The sequence below is a fragment of the Vanessa cardui genome, chromosome 15, assembly GCF_905220365.1.
Source record: "Vanessa cardui chromosome 15, ilVanCard2.1, whole genome shotgun sequence".
Lineage (NCBI taxonomy): Eukaryota > Metazoa > Arthropoda > Insecta > Lepidoptera > Nymphalidae > Vanessa > Vanessa cardui.
Window position 1 is genome coordinate 4,919,849 of NC_061137.1, and position 18,727 is coordinate 4,938,575.

General features: G+C 29.9%; 1 protein-coding gene across 2 annotated transcripts in view; it reads right to left on the reverse strand.

Annotated features, from left to right (window-relative positions):
- LOC124535590 (arylalkylamine N-acetyltransferase 1) overlaps positions 1-18,727 on the reverse strand; it is a 94,802-nt gene that overhangs the window by 4,248 nt on the left and 71,827 nt on the right. For both annotated transcript variants that reach the window (XM_047111850.1, XM_047111849.1), the window contains exons 2-4: positions 13,496-13,620; positions 12,935-13,115; positions 8,391-8,596 (exon numbers count right to left, since the gene is read on the reverse strand). In XM_047111850.1, coding sequence (XP_046967806.1) covers positions 8,391-8,596; positions 12,935-13,115; positions 13,496-13,566 — 458 coding nt within the window. In that variant the 5' untranslated portion in view covers positions 13,567-13,620. The remainder of the gene's footprint in view (positions 1-8,390; positions 8,597-12,934; positions 13,116-13,495; positions 13,621-18,727) is intronic.

The following is an 18,727-nucleotide window of genomic DNA, read 5'->3' on the forward strand; positions in this document are numbered from 1 at the left end:
ACTCTATGATTGATAATGTCAATGAAATATAGACTTTGAAACAATCTATTATACCTGATCACTATAGATTAAAATATATAAAGGCATAGGTATTTTTTCTGTCTTTTATGAGTTCCTTTATGTATTACGAACCGATTGACTTATAGCTTTATGCAGTTGTTACTGACACTTGCCATTTCTGGACTACTGCGATTAGCATATAATAATAGGTGTGGTACCAGTCGTGTTTCTAAAATAAAAAAGGAGGTAATGAATCTTATCCTACTGTTAATGAAATTGGAGAGTGTCAAACTGTCAGTTGAATTTGAAGAACCTTTTCCCTAAGGAAGATTACGTTATTAGATGGTAGAGCTTTGTGCAAGTGGTGGGTTGTTCCACCTACTCATCAGATATACCGCCAAACAGCAATAATCTGTCCGGTGAAATAGTGTTGTGTTCCGGTTTGTAGGCTGAGTGAGCCAATGTAATTGAAAGATACGATAAATTTTATTTCCCGAGGTGATGTGGTAATGGTTAAAAAAATCTTATACTTCCATTATAATAGGCCGTTGGTAACCCATTAGCATACTGTGGTCCATTAGCTCGAACGAAATAAGTGAGAATAGACGCAGGAACAAAGGCTTTACATGTTTTCTGAGATATTATATGTATACTTCTAAACTCCGAAATTCGTTTTATTGGTTGGACCCGGGTTTTATGAAATCCAGCTGATCGGTTTAACAACTTTTGCCTGCCGACTGCCTGTATGGTCTTATATGCTCTATGTGTAGCAGTTGAACTAACAATGCTCTTTGACAAGTTAATTTATTTTTAATACAAACCCACATTACTTTTGTTTGTTATTTTAACAACAAAATTTCTCTTTGTTATGAACTAATCATGACTATATAATAAGTACCAATGTATACGATTTAATTTAAAGGAGTAATATCATGTTAACTACAGGTATAGTTGACCTAAATACGACTAGTTCGGACTAATAGTCTAGAATTTTAATCATAGATTAGAAAGGAACGATTGTTTAGAATTCGAACGTTGAATAACAATATGCACAATAGACGCATGAACAAATAACGGTACCACTGCTACGAAATGCATTGACGCACTTCACGCACTTTGTTAAGATTTTATTCTTATATCATGATTTTCATTTTGTCTTTAAAATTAATATCATGTCAAATGACTTTTCTGTAAGTATCACTAGTTAATACTTTCAATGGATCATTATCATCATCATATCAGCCGTAAGACGTCCACTGCTGAACATAGGCCTCTCCCAAGGACTTGCATCCAGATATACCCCGCGGACTAGACCAGATCACATTTCAATTACTTTTATATGTCTACGAAACTACATAATCAAATTAAAAGTTAAATAAGAAGCTGTTAAGCCCATTCTGTAAAGAATATATGTTACATTATTTTATAAACGTTTTTATAAATGATCACGTCTTAAGTGTTTAATTAATCTCCATTTAGTCTAGTAGATATGACCCTTTATTTTATATGAAGATTACCTAAGAATTCAAATCAGGCTAAGCGACCGTGATAAATATATTTTATAATTCATCTCATGCTCAGTGGCGAAGGAATATGTTTAATATATTGACGAAACGAACTTGCAACATTTAACTCACTTAAATATATAATCCTTGGTAAGTTGATAAAATGGAGTTTAATTTAACATGATTGGTATATGCTTTACTTTTGAGTGAGCAAGATATGAAGTGACATTTCATAGAGTAGTAGTTTTATTATATATATTGTAATTCCTTCCTCCTTGTGCATTTTATGAATTAAATTGTCCTTTTTTCACCAAGTGGTACTGGAGCAGTGTGCTAAACCAAACCCCAAATATTGTTTCTTAAACAGTAAAGGGACTCTTTTTTGGTTGCATATTAAACGTATTTGTTTATTTACAATATGAAATACGTAGATATAAAAAGCTTGAGGCTATGAAAGTGTATAAAAGATAAGAGTCCGTATTTTTGAGATAAACTATATTGATAAAGCTAATTCTTTGAAGTTCAGATCAACTTGGTGTCTGATCAGTGGCGTAAATAGGGCGGTGCAACCGCTGCCCAGGCACAGGGCGTAGACTCTCAGGGGCTCAAGAATAGACAGACTGGGCAGGACTATTGTTTTTTATGTTACGTATTTGTGTTTAGTGTTCATTAATGGGCACCGCATTTGCAGTAGTAAGTTTTAGTGCGTGAGACAGTAAAATAGGTAAAGGGTCTGCTTAAATAGGGCGCAGTTATAGAAGCTCGCACAGGGCGCAGAAAAGGCTATTTACGGTACTGTGTCTCATACGATAATATTGAAACAAATTTAAGATTATAGTTCTTAGGAAGACAGAGTTAATATTTTGGATCTGGAATTAGCGAAATTTATTTTAATAAGATTTTATATTAAATATATTTTCTGTTAATGATAATAACATATAATTACCCATCAACACTGATGAATCGATGTGACTTTGAGAATATACCTACTTGATCAGTTTGTTTTTTCTTTTTATGTACACAGACGATTTGAATGGCTAGTACCTATTTTGATAATTATGCCAATGGAAACTATTTCGTCAATCTTTCAAAAAGTTTTACATCGAAAACTAAATCAATTTAACTAAAAACGTAGATACTATATACACGGTATTATTTTGTCTCCAGGCAATATATTTAAATGATAATAACAACAAAGCTTGACGTAGTAATTGTATAAAGTGGGTCTACTGTCATGTCTGCTCTGTGACAGCTTGTTAAGACTTGCCTGTTAAATTACATGTGAGGAATGAACAGCGTAATAATACAATTTTATTGTTTCACGCCACTTTATTAACAACGTATTTAGCGGGAGATGATGTAGCTTCATTCAGAGGACAATAATCTTTGTTTTCGTTACTCGGTACTTGCTACAATATTAATTAGTGTGACTTGACTTACCTGATAATGTATTGCAAAAATATTCCATGGCGATATATTTTAATTTTATTATGTTTCAGTTAAAAAGGTCAATAAACTGGTTTTAATATAAAACAATAAACATTTCAGTTTCATTAAAATAAATACAAGTTTTCTTAATAATTAAACAATAAATAAATTTAAGATGAAAGAAAGAGTAATGTGATAGTCTTAAATAAGTGTAACTTTAAGGTATATTCTTATCATTCTGCCTCCACTAGAGAAAGATTTTTTTATTTTTCGAACTGGAAATCGGAATAGGAATTTTATGAGGTATTGCTTGCTAATATTCATGGTGGATTTGTACAATAGAAAATTTAAATAAAATTGTAAATACCGTTAGATTATAATCTATCGCGCGAAATGTTAACTGTCGAAAGATTGTGAACCGTAACATACTGATTACAATTTAACGCATATTTTTGGATAGATACGCATCTATCAAAGTAAATTTCAATAAAAACTAACCTAACCTAACCGAAATATTATGAATTATCGAAATTGTATCGAGATATATAATCTAATGGTATTTACAAAGTTACGATGATATATATATATATATAAATATATATATATATATATATATATATATATTTAAAGTTCGATATCACGTAAGTATGTAACGTTTTAAAAATAAGAGGAATTATTATAAATATTTTGACAGTTATGTATATGCAGTGATTTTAAATTTTGAGACAAAATGAATTCGAACATAATTAATTGTATCGAAAAATAATTAGCAGATAATATTGACATATGTTATTCGATACAAGATTATGCAGATGATAAAAAGTATCCAATCAGTAGTTGTAAAAATCAACAGCAGGATATGTAAATTGTGCATAAATAATACTTTTATTTTTAATTAATAATACTTGCAATTAAAATAATATTTATTAAAATTAATCGTGTTTAGCAATAAAAAATCGTAAGGAAATCTGCATTTGTCAAATGATATTCGACGACATGTAGGTCACCTTGATTTTGTAAATTTTCTCTTAATAAAGATAATCAGATTTTGCCCTGCAGTTATTACTGGCTTTTACGAATACTTCTTTTGCAATGCCTATTTAACAGCCTGTAAATTCCCACTGCTGGGCTAAAGGCCTCCTCTACCTTAGAGGAGAAGGATTGGAACATATTCCACCACGCTGGTCCAATGGTGGAATACACATGTGGCAGAATTTCTATGAAATTTGTCACATGCAGGTTTCCTCACGATGTTTTCATTTATATTCCTATTTAACAAAAAAGATATTATTTTAAATGGTATCCCATAATATGGTATTCCATAATGAAAATTATTTCGGATTTAAATAGCTGTGCAACCATGATGCACCTGAAAAAGTGCTGAGCTTCTTGCCGGTTCTTATCAGTATAATCGACGTTCTATACCGGTGGTAGAATTATGTTTAATTGAAATAACAGACTATTAAAGCGACGATTTAAAGTGTTTATAACAGCCAACTATGCTAGTTGTAAGTGTATTTTAATTTGATTTACGATATCATCTACAATAACAAACGAACGTACTACGTACTGCTCAAATGAGTCAAAGAAGAGAGAAACAATTGACAAGGCCCATTCCTTCCGAAAAGACCACTATTAATTTTTGTGGTTCCTAAGAATCAGCCGTTTTCGAATCGAAACGAAATTTTACTATTGGATACTAACAAGCATATAAAGCTTATTGGCTTAAATGAAGGATAATACAATAATAACAACGTAGAAAATTTCATATATGTTTTTAAACGTTAAGGAATAAGTTAGAAGGTCAAATTTCGAGGATTACATTATGTGATAAACTTAACTTTATCTCTCCTTTATTGATTACATTGAAAATAATCACGAGTTCAGTCCCTACAACGATTATTATTGGCATATGAATAGTTGTTGTATTAAGTCTTAACATAAAGTTTTTTTTTTATTTCCACTCAGCCTTCAGCCATAAACGATAATGCCTAGTGTCACTACCGCGTATCCGATCAATAGAAGCGGCATGCTTGTGTAAATTATAGTATTATTGAAAAACTGAGGCAAACCAGATTATGTTTGAAATAATATAACTTCCTTTATTTATATTTGTTGATGATAAAAAGCTCGATCTGTTTATGGTAAGAATAAGATTTTATTTCTTACACGTGACATGAGATATTATAGTTTTATGCTAATTATACATGTGTACCTTATCGAGTTATTTCTTGACGCGATATGTATATTCGATCTATTCGTTTACTTGTGTGTAATCGATGATTTTTTTTACTAACTAGTTTTGGCTGAAACTTTGCCTGCGTGTTATTTAAACAAAAATTTCATCAAATTCGGATTTGTGGTTCAGTCGTGAAAGCCGTAACAGACAGAGTTGCTATCGAATTAAAAATATTAATATAGATAAAAACACTTAATTAAAAACTTCCGATTAAATAGTGATAAAGATATTTGTAATAAGCACAATTGTTTCGATAGTAGGATTATGTTCTTCTAATTAATATAGGGCTTGAAAAAAATATTCCACTAAGCTGGTGGCTGTGCAGTATGCAATATTCAGTAACGCTCTCTCGCGTTTGAACTTTCAGTTTTAGATAAAAATTAAAGCATTTTAGCCCATTTTAGTTAATACTTTGACTGACAATATAACGCTTTTGAAGAAATGTATCCTATGATAAAACGACATTAGCGACTTTAATTTTAGTAAAAATATCTGTTTATATATCTTTTGGTTTGGATTAAGATGTTTATATCGTATACTAGAGAAGAATAATAAATAATAAATATGAGACAACATCACATACATTACTCTGATCCCAATGTAAGTAGCTAAAGTGCAGACCCAAACCCACGACAACATAGAAAACTAATGATAATATACATCGACTCGGCCGGGAATCGAACTCGGGACCTCGGAGTGGGGTACCCATGAAAACCAGTGTACACAACACTCGACCACGGCGGTCGTCAACAAATAAATCCGAAAAAATGATTCTTGGATTATCATTGGTGTTACAATCTTCAAATTAAAAGTAGGTATACAATTTTGTTGTGAATAATAATTATATACGATATATTTAAAACTTATTTTGATATCATAATTTTCGTTTTATCATTGTAGTATCAAGCTTGCCTTTTTGCAGTTTGATATAAAAATATTGTACTCGTTATTATTTATTTGACATTCTTATTTTTGGAGCGTTCGGTCTGTTGTTACAAATAGAAAAATACTAGAGTCTAATAATTTCGAGGTAAAAAAACACCTGTATTTCTGTTTCAAAACAAAGAAAAAATTCCTAGAAGTTGTAGATTTTTTGTCAATGTAAAATAGAAAGTTCTTACATAGATCACGAAGATATGAATATATTTTGAACCCTATCTGAGTTGAAATAAACATATAAACATTATTATTGTAGTTTAGGTACTTATACTGTTTTTATTTTAAGGACATAATTTAATCAATAAATCTATACTTAATGTATTTATTATATATCTTTGCGCAAAAAAGTAAAAATATGACGGATCTGATATAAAGTAAAGTAAAGTAACAGCCTGTAAATTTCCCACTGCTGAGATAAGGCCTCCTCTTCCATTAAGGAGAGAGATTGGAACATATTCCGATCTGATATATTTTCTTCAAATTCAAACGAGATTAAACGTGAATGTCCCTCCCAAATAAAAAAAATACTTAAAAAAAGAATGAGGATATAAATACACATTCTTTTTTAAGACGATAATAATGAAAGATTCGTCAATTACTTTTAATGATATAACATGATTGAAATACCTAAACATTTCAACTGTATAACACTTAATAACATAAAAAACAATAGTCGCACTTTTAAATTGTCAATTAACTATACCTGACTATAAAATGCAAATTCATTGTTAAGAAGTTCTAGAATGACTCAATTTTTTTCTACCAAGGTCGTTAGATCGCCGTCAATCAAACTTTTTTAGTAACATTATATACGTTAAGATGTTAAGTAATTTAAAATTATTTCCTGATGATATATTTAGAATATTGTCGGACAAATGTATCAAAATATTAAGAGCAAGTTTGTCTTGAGAGTCTATTAAAATTTAAACATAATTATTAATATATTCTTTTTCAGAGATTTGGGTATACAAATTCATTAATCAAAAGGTCTGAAACAAATATGGATGCGAGTAGCCGAAGAAAGACCACAGTGGCATGCCCTAGGAGATGCCTATGTCCAGGCATGTTTGCCTCTGGCAAACTCAGGATGATGATGAAACAAAAACATTCTCAATATTATTTTTCAGGTAGTCCTGAATTTATTAAGATACTATTGATATTCGTGCTATTATTTAAATTTCTTAAATCAAGCTTCCAGAAATAATATATTTATAATTAATTACATGTGACAAGTAGATAGTTGTCTACTTTCTGATATACTAATTTGACGTTTTTTTTATATTATCTGTATCTGATTGATTTATATAAAAACTATAAAACATGCCTTTGCCAATATGTGTAAATAAAGGCTTATGAAAAAAAAATCAGATTCAAACTTTGAGAACTTGCTTTCATTGAAGAGCTCTACTGTCCACCTTTTAACTTCATAATCAGATCAGCTTGCTTGACATGCGAAACACATATCATTGCAAATTTTAAAACGATACAATATTTATAGTTTGTTATCTATATATGAGTAGAGTTTGTATAAAATAATGAAAATACATTATGTATTGTCTTTTATTAGTATTTATGTTTACCATAGGTGTGTAAATATCTTTTATTTTGTTATCCTATTCACAATACATTGTGCCGTATCTTGGCAACTGAAACCTCAGTATGTTTGGCACGCGACTGCTTATTTAAAAGTAAAATCAATACCGGAATAAAACATAAATGTTTGCTATGTATAAATTGCAACTATGCGCTTTATGATCATATTATGTTGCGTTAAAAATGCTGAGTAATGTATTAGATATATATTTATTGGAGACATAACAATAACATAATTGTTTTATTAAGCTGTTGTCTGATTTAGCATTAAATATCTTAACCATAAGATTTTTTTGTTATTTACATACAATTAAATATGTACTTAGGTATAGTTTTCTATGTAGGATGTTGGATTTTATCGTAATACATTATGTACATGTCAATTAAGCTCTCAGTTGACAGGATTATTTTCGAGAGTTATTCGATATTTAAATATAATTGTAATGACAATAATTGTTGTTGATGTTTAAGGAATTATACAAATATACCTTCCTCATGAATAATTCTTTCCATTGTTGAAAACTGTTTTGGAATTAGATAGTTTTTGAGATTATCGTGTTCAAACAGACAGACGCACACAAGTATATGGTAGAGGACTTTGTTTTGTAATATGTAGTGATTATAAAATTATACACGCGAGTTTTTGTACGAACAATTACATAATGTATCGATAAAAAATTACTTACTCTGTCTCCTCACACAAGACCCTCATGAGACCCCTTCCTCTCCAGTCGGAGTGGGTGGATGCTATTCTGATCTCGAGAACCGTGTGGCAGGACTGAGGCAGCTTGTCCCAAATCCTTGCTTCGCGATCCAGATGACCGAGAAGTTTTAAGATCCGTCGAAACTTCGGGTTTGGACAGCCTTCCGACTTATCCGTGTAGTCGACTTCCTAAAATAATACAACATTTTAGAATAAATCCAATTATATAATTAATAATATATCATATTACACTTTTCATATATATTAGGTAAGTATTTTCCAAAACCCTCTCCTTAATGGGAGAGGAGGTCTTATCTCAGCGGTGGGAAATTTACGGGCTGTTACTTTACTTTATTTTTTATATATTGGACACTTACAGTCGCTCACACACGTCTTTATTTGGATTTTTGTTAAAATATCTTTGTTAAAGTATAAGATGCTTTGAATTAAATTGAAGCCATAAAAATAACAATAACTATTTTTAATGGTATTACTCATATTCTCTTTCGGGTTAAGGGTTGAGGTACTTATGAAGTATGTTAAACAAATTGCAAATTATATATATTTTTTTGTAATTATCGTGTAAACGCGTGCAGTACGGTAACAAATCATGCAAACGAGGTCAGTTATACGCATAATTGAGTGGAAAAACTTTAAAAAAAATATTACAAATAAATAAAAATTGTATATAATTATAGTTGGTATAATAGAAAATCGTACCATGTATTTTTGTTTTTTTTTTTTTTTTTTAATATAAATATATTTACCTTTTGCTCCCTATCTCTATTACGATAGACAACAGACAAATCACAAAATACAGATAGTAAAATAACCAATTACAAAAATGTTATTTAATCTGCTTGTGTAAAATAAAATTAACAAGGAGATTGTATTATTGCCAGAATCAAAATTTCATCCCATACGATTAGGCGGAATTGATTTATAATTCAGTTACAGAGTTTTGAATTTAGAACACACGCGATAATTTTGGAGGGTAAACAAAATAATCTTATTTTTTATTTACGCACATTCCTTAGAAGCAAATCAAACAAATTCCTGTGGTATATTTTGACAAATTATAAAAATGTGTTTAATGTGGCATGGTTACAAGTTGTCTATACCAGTTTAAATTACAACTCATTCTGTTACATAAGTGAATTACAAAGCGATCGTGACCAATTCCTTGTGGCATTTAATTATTTATTGAGTATTAAATATCCGTAATAGATATTCGCATTTATTTCGATTAGGTATATGAATTTAGTTTCTTTATAATCAAATAGCGCCAAAAAATTGACTGATAAATAAATTCTGAATTCATTGTAATTTAATGCTGGATGTGACATATGTCTTCGTTAGGCATAGATTAAAATATACCAACGTTTTTAGAAAATTGGATTCCTCGCAATTTATTTTTTTAGAAAAAAGATTTGTATTTTTCAATATTTAAGAGTCGAGTGAAGCTCATTCGATCAGGTAGCTAGTAATTATGCAATAATAAAATCTATTTCTTTATTAATCAACATTATTGCAATACGAATCGTGGAATATTGGATTAGATCCTTTAAATTTAAATAATTAACGATCACTTACTACAAATACTGGGTTTTATTACCTCGTCTGAATTGCAAACAATCTATAATATTTTAATCAACAAAATATGTTTACATAGGGTTAGTTGCTTTTAATCAAATTATAACCTCTCATCATGTTACCAAAACCCTGGTGGCAAATCGAAACGATACGTTGACCAAAAATAACTCTAATTAACAATCACTCATAATGGAATAGACACAAAAAGGTATGGACAAGATATTTGCCGAGATACATATAATTCTTTAAAAAAAAGCCACCATAAGTTCTATTAACGATGAATCAAAAACGCTATAATGTAGCGATGTCAGCAAAGGAAGGTATGTAGTACATACGGTTATCATACAATTGTGAGTTCATGGATACGTAAATACTTTTTGGTAATCGCCAATCGCCTACTGGCTACTTCTTTGTTATATTGAATATTTGAAAACAAAGGCAAATTGAGAATAAAAAAATCCGCTTAGCTTCTCGCTCCGGTTGTTATACGGTCTGTTTTTTTTAATTTTCGGAACCAATGGTAGTTTTTAATTCGTGTAAAGTTGAGTATAGCTTTATCATTTAGGATATTGATTTGATTTGTTTTATGGAGTTGCCTTTGTTTAGACATAACAGTAACCCTATTTCGATCGCGAATACTGTTTCTCTGTATTGATTCCATAATTATTTGTAGGTTATTGATCTAGTTTAGGAGAATAAAAATACCTTTGTCAAAACACCTTTGTTACCGGCCAGCGAAAATTCTTAATTCAAAAATCTTTCTACTTCTAGCGGTCAATATAATGTCTATAAGCCAAAAGAAAAAATATAAGATTACCAAAATATAAAAAAAAACAAGTGTTTATACTAACTAATATTTAGTAAGTACGTTCAATAAGCAATATTTTAATCAAATATTTCAGTTGAAACTGCGAGATTGCTTAGCAAAAAGGGTATTGTTTTTTCTAATAGTAAAAGAGGATCTAATTGGTTTTCTGTCATTCGCACTTTGCCTTACAAATTATTTTACACAAATAAGGAGGTTCAATAAAATTGTTATTATGGAGATATCTGGTTTAGTTTCAAGGAATCGTATTATATTGTAGGCATGTAACGAATAACAACTGATAATTAAGCGATTTACAAAGTTAATTGAATAACGTTTGTAATTGAAGTATCGAGTCCGTAAATACCAATCCCATAGTTGGGCAAAGATTTACTTTTTTAAGGAAAAACTTACTGCTCTATATTCTGTACCACACAGCTCTAATGCATATTGGTTGCAGATAAGACCTTTTGCTTCAGGTTTCCTTTTTTTTTGCTTGAGAGATATAATGAACATAAATTAGATGCATAAAAAGTCAACGGTGATTGTTCATAATTGTAATCACGATTATTAGTTAGGTTATAGTTGTTCGATCAACTGGACCATCTCGGCTATTCGAACAAAGAACAAATTATCTTCAATATGCAGATTGGATAAAACGTAACCCCTCAAGGTTATTAAGATAACATTCTCTGAATAACCAGTACCGGCAATATTATCGATCCAGGGCGATTATCTCATAACTGCATATTAGATTATAGGTATCTAAAACAATCGAACGAATGCTGACATATCTCGATAATTAAAAATCACATTGCGTCCGGCGACATTCAATCAACACCTGCGCGGAAGTTTCGAGTTTTATTATCTTACAATGAACCTTACATTTTGTTTTAGTTTATAAGGTATGAAAATAACAGTTGCTCCGGTCTGTCAACACTACAAAAAATAATCAATCAACATCAGCCAAACCCGATCATCTAATTTATTCGAAGATGATTGAATGATTTACAGCTTGAATTTTAGTTGGAAATTCAAATTAGATCCTGAGAATCCTACAGATGACTTGGCAGATACTTTTTGATGGGTTATCACAATCAAAACCCTTTTGTATTGAGTGACAACTCGCGCAAATGTTAATTGATGTTGAAATTATTACCGAAGTTCAATATCAAATCTACAAAAAAAAAAAAACTATAAATATTTTCAAAAACACCTTAGAAGATTGCCTTAAAAATTAAGACACCCATTTGCCATTACAGTAATTCTAAATGTATGTTAAAAGGCAAAAACTGTTATCAAAAGTATTTTAATGTGAACTAATATCATTAAAATTAATAAAACAACATCAATTAAAGTAACACGTGATTCAAACGTTTGCTTAATTTTTAAATGACGTAGTCGACGCCTCTCTGTCTGTGAATGAGTAACGATATCTTGTTTCACTTTTAATAGTTCGTCTCACGTATTATCATAGTCACGTGCCATTTCTTTTCATAGAATTGAATAAGAATAATTAATGATGGTGTTCGAGACGCTTTCCATTTTATTGCTAGTTTATATTCCTTATAAAAAATCGAACAAGGCGATAAAATTTGGGTTAAAGATCTAAAAATGTGTTAGAGTTCTCATACAGTATTAAACCATTTTTTTTTCAGGTGGAAATCAAAATACTTCCTAAGATTAGTTAGTACTTAGCCGATGAAAATGATATAGCATTTTTCCCTATCTAGAGTATATTTTTGATCTACATCGTTTAACAATAATTGGCTTGACAACCTACCTCATTCAAGATTTTTAAGATTTATAAATTGTGTGAAGACTTGCTTTGGTCAGTATGGACATGAAATTAAATTATAACTATTTCTATTCAAAATCATTTCTCTTATTAATTATATAATTGATAAAATTCGCTTGTTTTATTGTTTGTAAACAATTATTATATTTAATATTATTTTATGAAAATAAAAAATAATTCAAATACCAACATTACCGTGAACTTATGTGAATGCGAAATGTATATTATATTTTATTTATGATATGTTGAGTAATTCCTTAAGAAATTTCGGTTGTGATCAATATATATTCTGTTTGACGTTCATAAAAATTAAGATAAGATATATACTTACTTCTCTTTTAACAATTCCATTGATGACCATGCCGACGAAATCTCCATTTTCATCGATTGCAGCTACTGACGCGCCATCACTAAGAGTGGAAGATGCATAGTCCTCTAGTTCGATGCAGCGAGACTCAGGGGTTTCAAGCAGGTTTATTGTCAGGTTCAAAGGCTCGTCGCGGAAGAAAAATCTGCGAGGGATTGTTATTGTTGTAGTAATCAATAAATTATTAAGTATCTGCATAATAATGTTTTTGTTTTATTTTGTTATCATAATCGTATATGAAAATTAAAAAAGAAATTGATTTAAGTTGAGTTAAGCACTACAAATATTGATACTCGACTAAGTAAATTTTGTACACCCTGTAACAAGTCAATATCCGCCCCCAATTTTCTTCGCTTTTGCCTTAAACCGCCAATTTCCAGCGGAAATTTGTTCTTTTTTTACTATATGATGAAATAATTTTTAGGGTGAAGATTTAGAAAAGATTGAAGAAAATATTTTTTTTTATTTAATGAACCAAAAACATGCAAATATTAAAAAAAAATCTTATCGAATAAAATATAGTACCTCCTCAAGAAGTCTATTACTGGTTCTTTGTCCTTTGGCGTCAATTTGCGCAGGGTGTAGGAAGGGGCCATGGTCCGTGGCCTGAGTTCCAGCTCAGAAAGCTGAGCCGGCAGCTCGTCTGCCAACTACAAAAAGAAAACAATATTTTAACATTAATCACAATTCAATTTAGAACTAATTAAGTCCAATTATCAACACTAATTTCTGAAGTGACGTTTATAACGTGGTACATATTTGTAAATTTTATAATTTTTATAAAGTACCTTATGGTTTGGTTAGTATTTAATAATTACTGTATGGAGAAGCTGGTAATGTCTGAAGCCGCGAATACGGGTGATGCAAACTGACATGGGATGATGGGACATCATGCGTCAGCGTCACCGTAACACGATATGGTGGACAAAAGATATGACAAAGTATTTTATTGTCACATGCTTACTCATCTTCAATTTAAACAGGACATATAGACTCATACTCACATCTGCCAGAAACCGGACAAGAGATGAGGGCCATTGTTATAAGTGAAATAGGGATCTATAGACCCACAGTCTTACGTTTATAGTATATTTCATCGATAAATACAAAGTATGTTTAATTTGAGACATCGCTATTTATTAACTTCATTTTTACGATTTATACGAGATTTACATATTATAGGGTGCGTATAAGTCAATGCGCAAATACAGATACATTTTATATTCCCTTTAATCTTATAATCTGATTAGATGGTAATGCGAAACGACCAGATAAAGTTCAGACTCAGGACAGGAATACGTATAAAACATTACCAACATAGACAGAAAAAGTCAATAACGTTAATGGTCTGAGCCGGGAAATGAACCTAGAAATTCATAGATCTGCTGCCACATAAGCTAGTAAAGTAATTTTATTATACGTTAATAAAGTTATATAAATTCAACACGACATTCATTAAAATTGATATTTGAATTTTGAACGGTGCACAATGTATAATTAAAACAATTGGTGCCAATAGTGCCTCTCTCTTTAACCCTTAAATTGCAAAATGTAACGAGATCGTGACTTAGAGGTGGCGGGTAGGCTATAATGTGTCAATTTTGGAACTGTCACACAATTAAATGCGTTGTAAATAAGTGCAATACGTTCTAAATTTGCATAACAGATTTTATAATGGTTATGCAGAGTTCCAGCATAATTCAGCGCCAGCCTTTGTAATGTAGGTTAGGTAGGCATTCTATGCGGTGTTAAATTTGCATCTGTCTTACTTCGATAGTTAAAATATCTTTTGTTGTAGATAATCTAGATTTAGTTTGTACTTAAGCTATACTATTTTATTATAGTCATTAAATTCTATGAATATTTCTCAGTATTCATAATCATTGTAATAGAAAATATTTAACTGAAGTAGAATTAAACAAGAGGGCTAAAATTATGTACATAAATTATATGAAAATTATTTTCAGGTTAAAAATGTTGGTTGTAGAGAAGTTTTCCCGAGAGCTTGGTGAGCACCAAGGGAATATTTACAGACTGTATGTATTCTATCCCTTTCATGAGAAGGTTTTAAAGCTTATTCCACCATGTTACTCTCCGGGTTGGCAGTTTCGCATACGGCAGAATTTCGTTGAAAAAAGACACATATAGATTTCCTCATGATGTTTTATTTCACCATTGAGCAAGAGATAAATTATAAACACGAATTAAGTATATAACATATCCTGCAATCATCGGTTATGATGCACGCCTTCTGACCATTGAGCAATTTCGACTGTTTTTCTCTAGTATCATAGCATTATAACATAGACCTTGCAATGTCTATTTTAATTTTTTTTTCTATAATGTATATTGCTCTTGACCTATCAGGGCTAACAATGTATCCATTTGGGTGAGGCAAGTAGATTTAGCTAAGAATGGGAGCCCAAAGAGCACTCAAGAAATAAATGTCCCATCGTAAATGGACGGCGTTTGTTTCGACAATCGTTTATTAAATAGTATCATTATTCATTAGAAAAGTAATTAAAACTGTTATTTTCTTGCTCATAATTTGATGATAATGTGATTGATATGATTTGTGGTCTAACATAATATAATGTATAAAACTAAAGTAAATTACTTTATAAATTAGATTTCACCAATACGAATGTTATATAACTTACAATTATTGTTATTACTGGTACTCAAAACTCTGCATATTTGTTTAAAATAAAACGCGTTTTTAAAATCGCGTATTAAGCAGCATAAACGGTACTAATTTACCTAATTTATCAACTTAGAACATATTCGTACGTTAGCTTTCATTATCTTTAAGTAATTCTACTTATATTGTAAACGAAAAAATGAATTTTATTATTTATTTATTTAGTATGGTTTCAAGTTGTAACTCTTCAACTGGTCATCATGAAATACCAAAAAATTGGCATGCGTTTCACTACGATCAAAAATGTGACAAGTTTCATTTCTCTTTTGCTTAATTTAATTGTAAAATAAAACTATTATGACTAATAGTAATATTGATTAATTTTATTTATAATTAAGACAAAGTTATTGTTTTTAATTTGATTATAATTTTCGTCATTTACCTCTTATCCTTATGGACCTATTTTTAAATTAATTAAAATTTTATTAATTGCATCTACGCCTTGTACATTCATCAAGTTTTATTCAATAATTGAAAACATTTATTGGTAATGATTTTTATTTTAAACTTTTTGTTATTTATGAATTATATTCTGTCATGTTTGTTTCCATAGAAATAAATAAGTGGTTAAATTGTACAGCGGTGTCTACTGTCGTGCGTCAACTGATATATATTCCGCCAATTATCCGTATATTCAGCGACAAATGCAAACATATTATTGTACCCACAATGGTATTAACTTGCATAATGGCATTTATTGTATTAAGCGCGGAAATGCTTTTATTACCTTGGCTGTTATTAAACGATTTTGATTTATGTATTATACCTTGGCCTTTACGTAGTTAGTTCGTGAAATTCTTACTGTGATATCAATTTGCTGTTCGGATAACTGAAGTCTAAATTAGAAGTTTTTTGCACGACTTATCGTGAAAAATCTGTCAACGATCTGTTTTGCTTCCGTACAGCGAATGCGTGCGGAACTTCGAAACAGTAAATAAAGGTGAAATAAAGTGCGTGCAACTTAGTTCACTTGGTCGAATTGCAACGTGCTTATGTCAGACTCGTTTCATCTCAATAGCTAGTTTATATAATGTTTAATTTTATTGTTTCAATTATTACTAAAATTTTATAAATGTTATTGTGACTGATCTTTGTGTGAGTATATATAAGTATGATCATAAAGGTTTCTCTCATCTCATAGTTATCTTGAAGTTCAATCATTAAAAAGAGAGTGAATACGTGAGCTTTCTTGCGAATGGGTCAAATAGGAAAACACCAAAACGTTCGAAAATATTTAATAATTTTAATGGAGTTTTCACTTCGATTTTACAGAAATTATGAAGCAAAACAATGATTTTGTATACCAGCTCTTATGTACAAAAACATCTTCTCAATATATACCAACTGAGTTAGACGGCGCTCTTTAATTTCATCTCACTGGCGGTTGTCAAGACTCTCAACAATGAGGTTAACGAACTGAGAATTGGACATTTAGAATTATCCAAGGCTACCCGAGCCATAACTTTATTTGATTTAAAATATGAATGTTCTTAAAAAAATTGAAATCGACTCACATAACTAGCTATTTCAATAAATACATTTACTAATTACGATATATTCCATGTAATTTAAAATTAAAGTTAATATTAAAAATTAAAATCTATGCATTATGTTCTATTGTAAACATGGTAAAATGTATAAGAATTAATAAAATACAGTTAATGTTTCTAATACATGTTAAGTTTATAGAAATTTCATAATTCTCCAACAGAGCAGTTTTCAAAAATGAGGCTTCACGTTTATATGTATAATACGTATAAACATTTGACTGTGTCGCTTGATAAAAGTATTATCATAAAATGACAATATACTGCGTTTATTTACGTTACCATAAATCATAGTTTCTGCAAAGAAGTAAAACCTTTTTTCCATTTAATAAATCACTCGAATGCAGCAACATCTCTGGTGTACTTATTTTATTAGGGCAGAAGCAACTTGAAATTCCATAACAAAGAATATAGGTCAGCCACGAGTATGAAACGGGTTACGAAGATACAAGATAACCACGATGTATCAGGTTAAACTTTTTCTACATAGGTTTTCTATAAATACATTTATTTTGAAAGGATTAATCAGAGCTTGTTTGTTACAAGAATGCATAATACAAATTTTTAATTTATTTTCTTTATACAATGTGTTTATTTTCTGTATCACGGAACCAAAAAAAACTGTCAACTTGTTACAACTTGGAAGTGAATTCACCTTCAGTGTCTTTTTAATAAAAAAAAACATAATAATGTTATTAACAAATTATCAATGAGAAAGAAAATTTCACTCGAATAAATATTGGTAAGCCGATAATGAGCTTTCTTTGAATTTGCCCTTACAAAATAGAAAAAAAACGGATTAAATTAGTTTCCCAGAATATTAAAATAACACTGTTTTCTAAATCTTTAAATCAACGTCGGAACACTAGTCTAGTGCAAATTGCTTCATTAAATAATGACTTTTTATTTTTGACCTCCAGAAACATCGGAATTAAAATACAGACAATGTTAAAATTTAAAATAAACACAGTTGTCCTATAGTTATTGTGTGTAATTATAATATATATATATATATATATATATCTTCTAGTAATAGGTATATATATATATATATACATATATATACCTATACACCTACTTTAACATTAAAAATTTAATAGTACTTGAATTAAAACTCGGTTTGGTATGAATATTCAAAGGCAAATGTCATGAGATTTTGTTGTCACAATAAGACTTAAAACAAAGTAACTGTATAACAAATAACATTTTATTATTTTAACGTGTTATTTATTAATTAAATCTCCGTTTACCACTTTCAATTTCATTAAAACCAAATAATAAATACATATGTTTTCGTCAAAATAAGCATTTAAAAAATACAGCTTTCAAAAATTATAATTACACACACACACACACACACACATTGTTATTTCTTTGCATTGCATTTGCAAGTATGTTTGTTTGTTAGTGTAAATATTATATAATTTAATGTAGAAGTTGTTTTAGTTAATACATTTTTATTGTTTGTTGATTTTTTAAATACAAGATAAAATTATTTATAAAATATCA